Source organism: Antechinus flavipes, chromosome 1, assembly GCF_016432865.1.
Source record: "Antechinus flavipes isolate AdamAnt ecotype Samford, QLD, Australia chromosome 1, AdamAnt_v2, whole genome shotgun sequence".
Classification (NCBI taxonomy): domain Eukaryota; kingdom Metazoa; phylum Chordata; class Mammalia; order Dasyuromorphia; family Dasyuridae; genus Antechinus; species Antechinus flavipes.
Genome location: NC_067398.1, coordinates 13,997,424 through 14,014,140, shown reverse-complemented (window position 1 = coordinate 14,014,140; position 16,717 = coordinate 13,997,424). Strand labels below are relative to the sequence as shown.

At 36.2% G+C, this 16,717-nt stretch overlaps 1 protein-coding gene across 1 annotated transcript in view; it reads right to left on the bottom strand.

The window, feature by feature from the left end:
• Positions 1–16,717, bottom strand: part of SCN11A (sodium voltage-gated channel alpha subunit 11) — an 84,103-nt gene that overhangs the window by 36,665 nt on the left and 30,721 nt on the right. Inside the window, exons 12-14 of the mRNA XM_051970255.1 lie at positions 14,890–15,249; positions 7,746–8,216; positions 3,381–3,461 (exon numbers count right to left, since the gene is read on the bottom strand). Of these exons, the coding sequence (XP_051826215.1) occupies positions 3,381–3,461; positions 7,746–8,216; positions 14,890–15,249 (912 nt within the window). The remainder of the gene's footprint in view (positions 1–3,380; positions 3,462–7,745; positions 8,217–14,889; positions 15,250–16,717) is intronic.

Below are 16,717 nucleotides of genomic sequence, written 5' to 3'. Positions count from 1 at the left end.
TTTTATTTTCTTTCTCATTTCTTCCCAATTTTATTTGATTTTTCTTGTGCAGCAAAATAATTGTGCGTGTGTGTGTGTGTATATTGGATTTAACATATATTGGATTACTTGACATCTAGGGGAGGAGGAGGGAGGAAGGAGGGGAAAATTTGGAACACAAGGTTTTGCTAGGGTCAATGTTGAAAAATTATCCATGTATATGTTTTGAAAATAAAAAACTTTAATAAAAATAATAATAATTTTGTTGGTTAGCAGTTGTTTTTCATGCTCAGAGAGGATCAGAATGCTATCACCATGTTGGAGTCAAGTTATAGTATGAGTGAAGGTGGCTGATCAGAACAACACAAGTTCAGGTTAGATGCAAATAGTCCATGTGGACAGCGAAGATGTCTCTAAAGTTACACAACTTTCTTTCTTTTGAGCTACTGTAACTCTGCTTTGCTCATACAGCACAGCACTTTCTCCAATGAAGGCACGTTATGCTGGATGGTCCTTTGTCAGGGTCTTAAAAAGATTCTAAAGTTCTTCAGAGAGACCTTGAGAGTGTCTTTGTATCATTTCTTTTGATTTCCACATATGCACTTGCCTTGTGTGAGTTCTCCCCAAAATGGGCTTTTAGGCAAACATAAGTTGGGTTCTAACAACCTGGCCAGGCCACTAAAGTTGTGCTTTGTGCAACAGTTTGAACTTGGCAGTTCAGCTTGGGAAAGAACCTCGGTGTCCAGTATCTTATCTTGCCGGGTGGTCTTTAGAATCTTTCTGACAATTAAATGGAAGTGATTCACTTTCCTGTCATGATACCAGTGTAGTGTCCTGGTTTTACAGATATACAAGAAGGTCAGCACGATGGCTCTCAGTTCAGTGAGCAATTTAATACCTCTCCTCTCCCACCCTTTCCTTCAGAGGCTCCCAAACACTAAGCTTGTTCGGGCAATGTGTATGTCAACCTCATCATCGATGTGTATATCCCTGGAAAGTGGACTGCCAAGGTAAAGGAACCTATCCACAGCATTCAAAATGTCTCCATTTGCTAGGGTGCTGTGGCTGGCTGGGGAGAACTTCTATTTTCTTGGTGTTGTCAGGCTAAAATTAATACACTGCATTGAGTACCAACAGAAAAATCACATGTCAATTCTTCCTCCACTTCAGTCTTGGCTTGGAGCCTTTTCAATAAGAATATCTGTAATATCTGCCTCGTGAGATCAGGAAGTCAGTCAGTAAACATTTATTAAGTGCCTGCTAAATACCGGGGATACAAAAAGAGGCAAAAGAGAGTCCCTGACCTTGAGGAACTCCCAATTAAATGGGGGAGACTACAGCAAACAATTGTGTTGTTTAGCATATCTGATTCTTAAGGACTCCATGGGCCATCCCCATCCTTTCTCCACTGGATCCTTCTATAAAACAACCAAAAGTCAAATGATTTGCCACCAAGAGGGACTGTCTGAGGCTGGATTTGAACTCAGGTCTTCCTTATTCCAAGCCCAGTGCTTTATTCACTGAGCCACCAGCTTCCTCCAAATAACTGAACAAATAAGCTATATACAGGATAGTAAAAGCCAAAGAAGAAAGGCATTAGAATTAAGAAGCACTGGGAAAGGGTTTCTATGGAAGATAGGATTTTAGCTGGGAGGAAGGAAGCCAGGATAGCCAAGATATGGAGATAGAAAGAGATAGCATTCCAGATGTGGAGGACAACCAGTGAACACATCCAGGAACTGGAACTCAAGTGTCTTGCTCAATAAATACAAGGTCAATGTCACTGGATGTCAAGTGTCTTGTTCAATGAATACAAGGTCAATGTCATCGTAGTTCAAGTGTCTTGTTCGATGAATACAAGGTCAATATCATCGTAGGTCAAGTGTCTTGTTCAATGAATACAAGGTCAATGTCATCATAGGTCAAGTGTCTTGTTCAGTGAATACAAGGTTAATATCACTGGATGTCAATTGTCTTATTCAATGAATATAAGGTCAATGTCACTAGGTCATAGAATATATAGTGGATTGTAAGGTATAAAAAGACTGGAAAGGTAGGAGGGGGTCAAGAAATTTGAATACCAGAGAATTTTACATTTGATTCTAGAGGTGAGAGGAATATATTAATTAAGATTGATTAGGTGACTGATGGGTTACATGAACAGATCTTCTATTTAGAAAGATTCATTTGGCAACCGAATGGAGGCTGGACTGCTGTGGGAAGATTTTTGAGGCAGGCAAACCAACCGTCAGACTGTAGCCATAGTCCAGACATTAGCTGAAGAAGTTTGTCAGGGTGGTGGTAATATCAGAGAAGAAATGGCAGCATATACAAGCCATTTTACAAAGGTAAAATGACTGGACTTGGCAAGAGCGGTTATGAGGAATGAGAGAGAATGGAAACAAAGATGGCACTTAGGCTGTGAGCCTGGAAGCCTGGGAGGATGACAATGCTTGTTTTATTCGATATCTAAAAAGATTTTTTAAAGAGGAAATTCGAGAGTTGGGTATATTTTGGAGGGAAAGATAATGAATTCCACTAAGTATTTATGGGCCATCCAGTTTGAAAAGTCCAATAGGCAGCTGGAGATGTGAATCTGGAAGTCGAGAGAGGTGAGGATTAGATAAGCAGAACTGGAACTGAATCCATAGGCACTAATGGGATCATCAAGGGTTTTTTAAAGACCCAAATGAGATAATGAAGGAAAAAGCATTTTGGCAAATCTTACAAGATGAACTAAACAGCCTTTATTATTGTCGTATGCGGTGCAAGGGAAAACTTCACCTTTTTGTCTCAAATAAAGGACCCAGAACACTATAAACTATACAAGCTTTGATGCTATGCCTCCTTTTCCCCCATTCTCCTCATCTTAAGTAGGACTTTAAAGGGAGAAACTCCATTCCCATAAACTCATAGACTATTAGGACTGCAAGGGACCTTCCAGATGAGTGAATCCATCCCCTCATTTGACAGACAAAGAAACTGAAGCTCTGAGAAAGTGACTGACTTACCAAAAGTCACATAACTAAACTAGTAAACAGCAGGATTTGAATACAGATGTTCAAAATCCAAACCTAATATTCTTTTCATTATGTCATGCTATCCTTAAATAGCGGAGCTACATGTAAGGAAGTACTGTTCCTGCCTCTCGAGAACACAGAAAGCAGCTACACTGGTGGCCTAAGCAAAGAAAGGCCAGCCACCAAAGTCTGGCTACTTTAGTCATAAAAGAAAGTCACATTTGGATTTTTGGAAAGGCCTTCCTCTTCCTGTTGGCCCTGCTGGCCTGTATTATCCCTAAAGTGTTCCCATTGTGGCTTCTCAGGAGATATCTGGGGAAAGTTAGTATGCGGGAGCTGTCCACAGGCTTTACCTTTGTTTTGTTCATCTGATAGAGTTACCTCTTTCTTTTCAGTGCCATCTTCAGAAAACACATCGACTTCTCTGCTCATGGCTCCCGGGCTCATGCACTCCTTTTCCTCCTGCCATAAAAATCCCCAAACAAGTTGGTTTTATTTTCTGGACATCTTATTTGTCATGAAACAAATTAAGACACAATGTGGAACAGAAGAGAGAAGAACAGATGAAGGAGAATGAGAACTTACTTAAAAAATCAAAAAACAGGATTAAATCCAGAATCTGTCACTGTGATTATTATATGTGGTCTGTTAATGTCTCTGTGTATGGGCACACATATGTATTGTAACTGTTTGTGCATATGTGCACGTGTGTCTGTGTACATATTCATTTGACTCTATGTGTACTGTGTACATGTGTGTGTGCATGGGGGTATGTGAAACTTGAGCAAGTGGCTTTCCCTTCATTAGTGTCAGTTTCCTCATCTGTAAAATGAGAAGCTTAGACTAGACTATCTCTAAAATTCCCTTCCAGATCTAAATCTATGATCAGTGTGAGCCTGTTAAATAGGTTTTTTCTGTCCAAAATTGGATCATATAACTTCAATAGCTTTCAGTCTGTAATGTAAATCAATAACAGGAAAAAAAATTAACTAAAAAACTGGACTTCTGGGTTACATGATCAACAAGAGGGAAGACTGGGCATTGTCTCTGTTCCTCATGACATCTTGAACCATTCCATAGTAGAAATTATGTACCTAAGATAAAGCAACTCCATCTATCTCCATGGGCGAGGACACCCAGAATCCAAAAAAAACCTGTGGTTAAGAAACCAGTGAACTGATACCTATTCTAAGCTCACTCAGCACGCCTCCCTGTGGCCCATTGCACCATGGGCAACAAGACTGTAAAAGGACCTGACATATGAGCTTATATAAAAGCAAACCTGTTCACCCTTCCCTCTTTCTAGTTCCATGGAGATCCTGGCCCCAGCTATCTAAGCTGCCTTTAATTACCTTGGATATCAATATCCTGCTCACCATTTTTCCTGTCTCTGACTCCCTTTCTCCTCTAGAGGAGCCTCCAGATCACATCTCCAAAGACCATACTCCCCTCCCTCAGGAAAGTAATTTACAAAGCTTTAAAACTCTGGTCAGAGGTCTGAGCTGTCTTGATTGGTGAATGAATGTAAACTCTTGAAGCCCTGTCTTTTCTAGACTATCCATCCCTAGATCCTTCAAGGTCCTTCTCTCACCTGGATGCCTTCTTCTGGACGCTCTCTAGTTTATCAGAGTCCTTCCACCCAGAATTGCATACATATTTCCAACCAACATCTGATAGGGCAGAGTACACTGAGACCGTCCTCTTTCTAGCTTGGAAGTCAAGCTTTTCTAAATTTGGGTCAAACTCACACTGGCTTTTGTGACTAATATACCACACTGCTAATTCATATTTAGCTTATTGATCTTTTTTCATGTCTTATATTTGTGAAGTTGAGTTTTTGAACCTATATGTAGAAATTTACATTTATCCATGCTAAATTTTATCTCATTAGAGTCAGCCTTTCTGGTTCAGGTTTAGTCCTGCTAAGACTTCTCCTGATCTTGACTTTGTCATCTTGTGTGTCAGTATTCCTTCCAGCTTTGTGTCACGTGCAAATTTGACTAGCATGTTCTCTGTGCTTTTATTCAAATCACTGATTTCTAAAAAAAAAATACTATTAAAAAGACTAGCGCAAATAATCTTGGCTTCCTGCCAAGCTGATATTGAACCATTAGTGCCCACTCTTTGTGTGTAGAAATTCAAACAGTTCTGAATTTGTTTATTATGTTATAGTAGACTGTCAGAAAAACAAGCATTGTGTGTTACATTGTACTCAATATAAGCCAGAGCAGAATTTTTCTTGTTCTCTATCCTGGTTGAAATTTTCAGTCTTGTTTTTGTTTGATTACTTATGGGTATTTATAACTCATCTCTGTACTCCTTTGTTAAATCCTTTGTAATCAGTTCTCACTTTTTAATAACTTCAACTCCCTCTACTGTATTTCCCTGGTCTCAAAACTCTGTAGGCAGAAACACTTCCCTCTAGATCACTAATAATAGAAGCTTAAATTTAAAACACTGAGATTTATTGATACTTTCTATTTCAACATCATAATCATTTCAGCCTTTTCTCACCCCTCCAAATTGAATCCTCCTTTGGGGAAGATGGGAATAATTAAGCAAAAATATTCATTATTATAATTGCATTTGAAAATGTGCATAATAATCTATCCATTCTCCACTCCTCACCACACCTGTCCTCTCTCCCACCATATCCTGGAAATTGGCAAAGATGATGACAAAATGGTAGCACTCAGTGTTAAAAAGGCTATGGCAAGGCAGATACCTTAATGTCCTTTTAATGGAGCTAGATCACTTTGGACATCAATTTGGAATTATGCAAGAAAAGTGACTAAGCTTTTCATATACTTGTTACCTAATGATCCCACCATTCCATATTTCAAAACAAAGAACAAAGGTCCAATAGTTACCAGAATGTGTATATCAACCATCTTTTTTTTTGTTGTTGAGGCATTTGGGGTTAAGTGACTTGCCCAGGGTCACATAGCTAGGAAGTATTAAATGTTTGAGACCACATTTGAACTCAGGTCCTCCTGACTTCAGGACTGGTGCTTTATCCACTGTACCACCTAGCTGCCTCTACAGCAACCATCTTTGTGGTAGCAAAAAAACTGAAAATAAGATAGGTATTCATTAACAGGGGGGAAAGCTGAAAGGGATATGATATAAGAATACAATAGAATATTATTATTTGCTGAGAAACTATTAATATGAGAAATCTGGAATGATTTATATGAACTAACAACAAAATAATCAAAATTTAAATATATATATATACACAAAGACTAAGGTAATGTGAATGCAAATATCACTAAGAGGAAATCAAGTCCTGAATAACTGGCAAACCAATGAAGATTTTAGAGAACAGGAAATGAGATATAACTGCCCTCTCATGTGGAGGAAGGGAAAGGTGTGACGAGGAGTGGAAAATGGGTGCTAAAATGGATTATTGTGTACATTTTCAGATGCAATTATAATGGGAGATGTTTTTGTTTAATTATTCCCATCTTCCACAAAGGAAGATTCAATTTGGAGAAGTGGAGAAAGGCTAAAATGATTATAATGTGAAGATAAAAGGCATCAATAAAAAAATTCTTCAGAAGTAAAGATGATGGTCCTACAGTGGACTAGGAGGAATTAGTAGTAGCATAACACCAAAAAAAACACACACACAGTAACCCTAACCCTAACCAGAAGAGTACATTTTTTTAATATAAAAGGATCCAATGCAAAGGGGAGTCTTTGGAAGTTAAATCAGACCATCACTCCCAGATTAACTCATTTCTATGCCCAATTACAGAAATGATACATGTGTATACTGTATACACATGAATGTTAGGTCAACAAGAAATTTTAACTAAAACCTCTGGGAATGTAATTGCAGCCTGGATCTATGAGTTGTTCCAGGACAAATCAGGACCTGCGATGCGATTTAATGCCCTGCAATATAAAGAATGAGATTTGTCTACCATCACACATAAAATTTGTATCTAAGAAGGGAAATCTCTAATAAGTCTTTAGAAATCTGATCTCCACATTTGTTGAAGCTCTAGCATAGTTCTTTTCACACAATGGATATTTATTTAACGAAAGTACTTTTAATATTTTGAACAAGAAATTTCTAGGGCCAAATATTTTGTAGTATTTTCTTTCAGACTGTTTGTCAATGACCATGGTCACAACCATCCAGGAAAGGGGAGGGGAGAAGGAGGTGGAGATGGAGGGGAAAAGGGAGGGAATGAGAGAGGGAGAGAAGAAAAAAAGGAAACTAGGGAGACACTTTATCATTTGTCACATGTCCCCAAATCTTTTTTTCAGATTCCCTAACCTTGTATATTTGTTAACATCGCCAAAATTTCAGATTTCACAGGTATCTTGTATATTGATAATTGGGTCATGAGCTCCTTGAAAGAAAAGGATTGTGTAACATACTCTTCCTGCCCATGAGGTTTAGCACAGAGCTGGACACATAATTAAGAACTGACTCTTTTATTTAGGATATCAGATCACTGGGATGACCAACCACAATTCCAAAGTATTGGTGATAGTCTGTGCTATCTAATTCATGACAGGGAGATGATGGATCCAAGATGTAGAATTATATTCATAGGCCAGAATAATGCAAATTTTGTTAGGAGAATTTTGTTCTTTTTTTCTTTTAAATTGGCAGAGTGGGAGGGAAAGAAAAATGCTTATTAACTGAAGATGAAAATTAGAGTAAATTGTTCAAAGCAACAAAAAAAAGACAATTTTTTAGGGTCACTAACCAAATTGAAGCTTTCCTACCTTTTTGAAAAACTCTGTTTCCACGACATCCTGGAACTCATTTTCAGCTAGAGACTGAAGATCATCATCATCCTCTTCTTCTTCAGCAAGTGGGGCTTTATTAAATGAAAGATGCCCGGTATTTGAATTCTGGTATATAAAGTCCAGGCCTGTGTATTCAAGAGAACTCTTCTTGTCCTTAGGGCAAAGTTGTTCGTGGTTTGCTTGCTCTCGTTTTATGCCTGACTCCAGTGGAATAGCATCTTCATTCTGAACCTTCTGTTTTTTTGACACATCCTTTGGCTTTCTAAGTCCTTTCCTGAAAGGATGGCTACAAAAATGCCAAATGGCATGTTTCACAAAATGAAAAGCCCGATGGAACCGATCAAAAGCAAGCTGCAGCTTGGTCTTCCTCACCTCTCCACATCCATTCCCTTCTTTTTCCTCACTGCTGAAGGAGTTGAGCAGCAGGGCAATGAAAAGATTGAGTACCTGAGAAATAAGGACAGAAAAAGTCTACTGGTTGGGCTCCATATGAGTTGAAGAACAATAGCAAAGGGCTGTCCAGGGCTATCGTTCCCAAGGCTCACAAAAGTAGCAAACAGATGGCCTTTTATCCCTTCCCGTGCCCTTTTTCTTTCTCTAAAAAAACCCATTTATACTATATGAGGAAAATAAACAGGATCAAAATAAAAATTGGCAAATTATGTCAATTGGTCTAAAGCCATATCAAAAATGTGAGAAAATAGAGTCCTAGAGAGGTCATTTACAGAGTAAATGTTAGAGGAGAACCTTGAAGCCAGGTTCTTGATGCAATGTTCTTGCTTCTGTTCCATGAAATAATATTTCTGGTGTCACATCCAAAGAAAAGCAGGAGGTGTCATCAATTTCATCCCTGGTTAAGATATTGGTCTGCCATTCTGTAGTCACTGCATTTACTGTACTCTATTGTTTATTAAACAGTAATATATAACCCTTTCATCACCCATTCTCTAGTGCCTTGGTCTTGGCAAACTTACTGGAAAATTCAATCAAATTTTAAATATTACCAATACTATTATGCAAATTTTTCTCAACTCTTTTTTTTGAGCTCCTTTGGGAAAAACATCATTCTAATACTCAAAACATAAAAAATAAAACAAAGAGAAGAGAAAGAAAACTATAAAACTAAAATTTACAAAAGGAGAATTATAGAACAGCATCATTATTGAACAGTAATTCTAATTATAGAAATGCTAGCAAGAACAGTAAAAGTTGAGAAATAAGTTAAAAGCATAAAGATTAGCAAACTATTCTCCAAAGAGATCAAAAAGGAAGGTCCCTGTGAACAAAAATATTCATAGCAGATCTTTTTGTGATGGCAAAGATTTGGGCTCTAAGATGCTGTTCATAAAAATAGCTGTTCAAATTATGGCATGATCATGTGATTTAGTATAATATAATAAATAATTTAATATAATAATATAATTAATATAATAATAATAAATATAATTTAATGTAATATAAATGATGAAATTGACAACTCAACCAGTATAGTGTCTATGAACTGACACAGAATGAAGTAGTTACTGGATCAAAAAAATAAAACATTAGAAGAAGAAAAAAACTTTGAAATATTGAGAAATTGGACCGATGCAATGAGAGACCATAATCCCAGGGGAATAAAGATGAATCACACTACTCCCCTACTTATAGAGAAGTGATAAATTCAGGGTACAAAATAAGAAATACATTTTTGAACATAACCAATGTGAGAATCATTTCACTTGACTATGAATATTTGCTCAGTTTTCTTTTTTCAGTAGAGGAAAAAGGTGAGATAGAAAATGATTATAATGTGAAGATAAAAGGCATCAATAAAAAAATTCTTCAGAAGTAAAGATGATGGTCCTACAGTGGACTAGGAGGAATTAGTAGTAGCATAACACCAAAAAAACACACACACACAGTAACCCTAACCCTAACCAGAAGAGTACATTTTTTTAATATAAAAGGATCCAATGCAAAGGGGAGTCTTTGGAAGTTAAATCAGACCATCACTCCCAGATTAACTCATTTCTATGCCCAATCACAGAAATGATACATGTGTATGCTGTATACACATGAATGTTAGGTCAACAAGAAATTTTAACTAAAACCTCTGGGAATGTAATTGCAGCCTGGATCTATGAGTTGTTCGATGCGATTTAATGCCCTGCAATATAAAGAATGAGATTTGTCTACCATCACACATAAAATTTGTATCTAAGTAGGGAAATCTCTAATAAGTCTTTAGAAATCTGATCTCCACATTTGTTGAAGCTCTAGCATAGTTCTTTTCACACAATGGATATTTATTTAACGAAAGTACTTTTAATATTTTGAACAAGAAATTTCTAGGGCCAAATATTTTGTAGTATTTTCTTTCAGACTGTTTGTCAATGACCATGGTCACAACCATCCAGGAAAGGGGAGGGGAGAAGGAGGTGGAGATGGAGGGGAAAAGGGAGGGAATGAGAGAGGGAGAGAAGAAAAAAGGAAAATAGGGAGAGACTTTATCATTTGTCACATGTCCCCAAATCTTTTTTCAGATTCCCTAACCTTGTATATTTGTTAGCATCGCCAAAATTTCAGATTTCACAGGTATCTTGTATATTGATAATTGGGTCATGAGCTCCTTGAAAGAAAAGGATTGTGTAACATATTCTTTTCCTCCCCATGAGGTCTAGCATAGAGCTGGACACATAATTAAGAACTGACTCTTTTATTTAGGATATCAGATCACTGGGATGACCAACCACAATTCCAAAGTATTGGTGATAATCTGTGCTATCTAATTCATGACAGGGAGATGATGGATCCAAGATGTAGAATTATATTCATAGGCCAGAATAATGCAAATTTTGTTAGGAGAATTTTGTTCTTTTTTTCTTTTAAATTGGCAGAGTGGGAGGGAAAGAAAAATGCTTATTAATTGAAGATGAAAATTAGAGTAAATTGTTCAAAGCAACAAAAAAAGACAATTTTTTAGGGTCACTAACCAAATTGAAGCTTTCCTACCTTTTTGAAAAACTCTGTTTCCACGACATCCTGGAACTCATTTTCAGCTAGAGACTGAAGATCATCATCATCTTCTTCTTCTTCAGCAAGTGGGGCTTTATTAAATGAAAGATGCCCGGTATTTGAATTCTGGTATATAAAGTCCAGGCCTGTGGATTCAAGAGAACTCTTCTTGTCCTTAGGGCAAAGTTGTTCGTGGTTTGCTTGCTCTCGTTTTATGCCTGACTCCAGTGGAATAGCATCTTCATTCTGAACCTTCTGTTTTTTTGACACATCCTTTGGCTTTCTAAGTCCTTTCCTGAAAGGACGGCTACAAAAATGCCAAATGGCATGTTTCACAAAATGAAAAGCCCGATGGAACCGATCAAAAGCAAGCTGCAGCTTGGTCTTCCTCACCTCTCCACATCCATTCCCTTCTTTTTCCTCACTGCTGAAGGAGTTGAGCAGCAGGGCAATGAAAAGATTGAGTACCTGAGAAATAAGGACAGAAAAAGTCTACTGGTTGGGCTCCATATGAGTTGAAGAACAACAGCAAAGGGCTGTCCAGGGCTATCTTTCCCAAGGCTCACAAAAGTAGCAAACAGATGGCCTTTTATCCCTTCCCGTGCCCTTTTTCTTTCTCTAAAAAAACCCATTTATACTATATGAGGAAAATAAACAGGATCAAAATAAAAATTGGCAAATTATGTCAATTGGTCTAAAGCCATATCAAAAATGTGAGAAAATAGAGGCCTAGAGAGGTCATTTACAGAGTAAATGTTAGAGGAGAACCTTGAAGCCAGGTTCTTGATGCAATGTTCTTGCTTCTGTTCCATGAAATAATATTTCTGGTGTCACATCCAAAGAAAAGCAGGAGGTGTCATCAATTTCATCCCTGGCTAAGATATTGGTCTGCCATTCTGTAGTCACTGCATTTACTATACTCTATTGTTTATTAAACAGTAATATATAACCCTTTCATCACCCATTCTCTAGTGCCTTGGTCTTGGCAAACTTACTGGAAAATTCAATCAAATTTTAAATATTACCAATACTATTATGCAAATTTTTCTCAACTCTTTTTTTTGAGCTCCTTTGGGAAAAACATCATTCTAATACTCAAAACATAAAAAATAAAACAAAGAGAAGAGAAAGAAAACTATAAAACTAAAATTTATAAAAGGAGAATTATAGAACAGCATCATTATTGAACAGTAATTCTAATTATAGAAATGCTAGCAAGAACAGTAAAAGTTGAGAAATAAGTTAAAAGCATAAAGATTAGCAAACTATTCTCCAAAGAGATCAAAAAGGAAGGTCCCTGTGAACAAAAATATTCATAGCAGATCTTTTTGTGATGGCAAAGATTTGGGCTCTAAGATGCTGTTCATAAAAATAGCTGTTCAAATTATGGCATGATCATGTGATTTAGTATAATATAATAAATAATTTAATATAATAATATAATTAATATAATAATAATAAATATAATTTAATGTAATATAAATGATGAAATTGACAACTCAACCAGTATAGTGTCTATGAACTGACACAGAATGAAGTAGTCACTGGATCAAAAAAATAAAACATTAGAAGAAGAAAAAAACTTTGAAATATTGAGAAATTGGACCGATGCAATGAGAGACCATAATCCCAGGGGAATAAAGATGAATCACACTACTCCCCTACTTATAGAGAAGTGATAAATTCAGGGTACAAAATAAGAAATACATTTTTGAACATAACCAATGTGAGAATCATTTCACTTGACTATGAATATCTGCTCAGTTTTCTTTTTTCAGTAGAGGAAAAAGGAGGTGAGATAGAAAATGCTCATAAATTGAAAAAAAGTAATGAAAATTAATGTATGAAAATGTAGACAGAGAGGAGACAAAACTATTCCATTTGCTGATTATATGACTGTTTCCCAGGAAACTTATAGAATCAGCAAAGAAACCAGGACAATAGTTTCAACAAAGTAGCAGCATACAAAATAAGCCCATAAAACCCTACCTTTCTACATAGCAGTCATGAAATGCAGGTGGAAATAATAAAAAAAATAATTTTTATTCAAAATAACCACAAAATGCTTTAAAATCTTATGAAATCAATCTATCAAACTATATTCATCATCAATACAGACCCATTAAAAATGCTCCTTAAAGAAAGAACTTAAATTACCTAGAGAGATATTTAATGCTTATGGCTAGACTGTGCTAATAAATAAAAATAATATTGTCTAAATTAATTTCTAGATTCAATGTTATACCAATTTATTTAACTAACAAGGGAAGATTTTATCCTTGTTCAGTCATTTTCAGTCATTTCCAACTCTTTCTGACCCCATTTGGGGTTTTCTTTGCAAGGATACTAAAGTAGTTTACCATTTCCTTCTCCAGCTCATTTTACAAATGAGAAAACTGAGTCAAGTAAATAAGGTGAAGTGACTTGTCCAAGGTCACCCAAGTTAAATTTCAACTGAAGAGGATGAGTTTTCCTGACTCCAGGTCACCTGACTCCACTGAGCTATATACTTGCCTGTAGATTTTATATTACTAGACAAAATAATAATACAATTCATTTGGAGTTACAAAAGATCTAGAACCTCAAGGGAAATAATTTCAAAGTGAGAACAAAGAGAGAAAATTTTGTCTCAGAGCTCAAATTATATTATAAAGCAGCAACCACTTAAACTTAACTGCTGCTGGTTAAAACACGGCTACATAATCAATGAGATTGGGTGAATAAGGATAAATTAGAAAACATCAAACTCATAAAACTCAAGAACACATGTCTTAAGTAAGAATTCTCTATCTCATTTGAATTGTTGAGGAAACTGTCATACAATTTGGCAGAAATTAGATTTAGAACAATTTAGAACATATGATATATCATGATAACCTTAAACTGGATCAATGACCTAAATTTAAAGTACATATAATAAATCAAAAACAAGAGAAGGCATTTGGGTATTTTATGCGGCTATCTCTAGTTGCTTCTTTTTTGTTTTGTTTAATTGTTTTTTGATGGTCAGTTCTCGATCTTAACAAGTGATAGAGATGATCACAAAAGATAAAGAAGGTCATTTCCATTACATGAAACTCAAAATCTTATACAAAGCAAAGTTTTTAAAATCAAATTAACCAATGGCTAATCTATCTTCTAGGTTTATTTATTGGCTCAATGATTTGGGGTTTTTAATTTTGTTTTGTTTTTGTTTGTTGTGTTTTTTTTAACTTTCTATCTTATGAATCTTACCTGTATTAATCTTACCTTAAATTTCAAGATGTTAGACATTAGAGAAAAATGTTGGTAGGCTGTCTCATTACTGTCATTCCTTTTAATGAAACTGTTCATGTTTCAATGATTTGGTCTTTGATTCACTTATTCTTTAGGATCAAATTATTTAGTTTCCAATTAATTTTAATCTTTTTCCACTGTTCTTTTTAATGTAATTTTATTGCATTATGACATTGAAAAGAACACACTTAATATTTCTGCCTTTTTATATTTGATTTTGAGATTTTATGGCCTTTTTCATGATCTATTTTTTGTGTGGGTTCCATGTGCTGCTGAGAAAAAGGTATATACTTTTCTGTTCCCATTCAGTTTTCTCCAAAGGTCTATCATGTCTTTTTAAAATGCTTTATTATTTAAAAGATAATGATTTTTGAAAACAAAAAATTTCTAAACCAACAAATTTTATATAATTCATTCTACTGAGAGAAACAACTTTGATAAGCAGCAACATGATACAGTATCAGTGATACCTAGTTCTGGATAACCATTCCCATATCTATTAGTTGTGTAGACATAGTTAATTCCTTTAGCTTCCCAAAGCCTCAGTTTCCTCAATTGTAGTACTTGCCCTGTGGGTATCCATAAGGATAAAAGATGTTTTGCAAACTATAACGCCCCAATAAATTTCATTTATCACTTTTCTAATATTAAAACACGATTGAAAAACAAATTCATTATAAAACTAATCCAATTTGTAGTGTTTAGACTCCATTGAGAAGTCAACATTGGAGTTGAAATTAATCCCAACTTCTATACTTATTCTACAAACTTGATATTCCAAAAATCCATGATTATGAGTTACCCATGGCTTCCTTGACAGTAAGCAGAAAAAACAGAACAAACTTACCACCAAGTTTCCTATCACCAAAATCAGCAAGTAGACGAGAATGCACAGCACCTTAGGGAAGTCACACATACACTCCCACATGTTTTCGATCCATTCGCCACACAGAATGCGGAACACAACCAGAAAAGAGTGGAAGAAGTCTCTCATGTGCCAGCGCTGTGGGTCTGGTCGCGAGAAGTCAGGACATGAAGGAATTTTATTTTCAGCATTCCCAAAAAGCTGCATGCCAACAACTGAGAAGATGAAGACGATGATGGTCAAGACCAGAGTGAGGTTACCCAGGGCGCCGACTGAGTGGCCAATAATCTTAATAAGAGTATTCAGTGTTGGCCAGGATTTGGCTAACTTGAAAACTCTCAGCTGAAAATGGAATAGAAAGGCAAAAAAAAAAAAAAAAGACAAATAAAGAACAGTGAATTATGCTTTGTATCATTGTAGCTGTAATTCATTGAGATACGTGGCATAAAATGTGTCTAGATCCATATCCCTCCAAATTGCTAACCAATTTTGCAGGGCACATTTGGTGGGATGGGGTGGGAGTTGGGGGGGGAGACTTAGAATCAGGAAGACCTAAGTTTGAATTCCCCCTCCATCACTAACTAGCTGTGTGCCCCGGGTAAACTATTTAATTTCTCTGAATCCCAGATTCCTTGTGTTTAAAATATGTAATATATGTAAACCGTGTTAAAATAAGAGTAATTATAACCCTGACTCCCAGGGCTGATAAAGGGTTAAAGGAGATAATGGATGCAGAGGTAAGAAGTGAGTCAATAAGCAGGTATTTCCTATGTGCCAGGCACAGTATTAAGAGGTAAGGATACAAAGATGGTCCAAAACTTTGAGCTCACTTCCTAGAGGAGGAAATAATACCAAAATATATCTAAAATACCTAAATATAATACATAAATAATACCTAAAAACTGGAAATATATGAAATATATACAGAATAGATGAGGCAATCCCAGAGAGCAAATCAGAGGTAGCCCCAGGAAGCTAGATCACAGAGCTAGGTCTTGAAAACAAATCAGGGAAACTCAAAAGGAGAAGTAAAGGAGCAGAGAATGTCAAATTATGGGGACAGTTGGGGCAAAGGCATGGAGGTGAGAAATGAAACACTATTTCAAGGATAGGCAAGTAGGCCATTGTTGCTGAATTATGGAGTAGGGAGAAGGGATCTATAATATGGGGAAATAGGTTACTTTTTTTAAATTTTATTGCTAAGGTAATTAGGGTTAAGTGACTTGCCCAGGGCCACCCAGCCAGGAAGTGTTCAGTGTCTGAGACCAGATTTGAACTCAGGTCCTCCTGACTTCAGGGCTGGTGCTCTATCCATTGCACCACCTAGATGCTCTTTGATTATTCTTATTTTTTAAAGTGAATGAGAAAATATTAGTAGCCTAAGTACCCACTTTACCATTTATAAAAAATATTTATGGAAATAAATCAATTCATGCATAAAGGACACAGAATCATAGACCTAGAATGAAAAGGTATTCAGGACCATCTAGTGTAGCTACATCATTGTCCAGATGAAGAAATGGAGGCCCAGAAAGATGAATAATAATAGTTAATGTTTGCGCTCGAAGTGCTTGAAGATTTACAGAGCTCCTTACAAATATCATCTCCTTTGATCCTCACAACAACACTATGAAATAAGTGCTATTATTACAGATGAGGAAACTGAGGCAAACAGGTTAAATATACACCCACAGTTAGTAAATATTTGAGTTGAAACATTGCTCCAAATGCAACACTTTTCCCACTCTGCAACTTAGCTTCAGCTTGACAAATTAAGTGGCTTGCCAATGGCGTACCATGGCATTAAGTG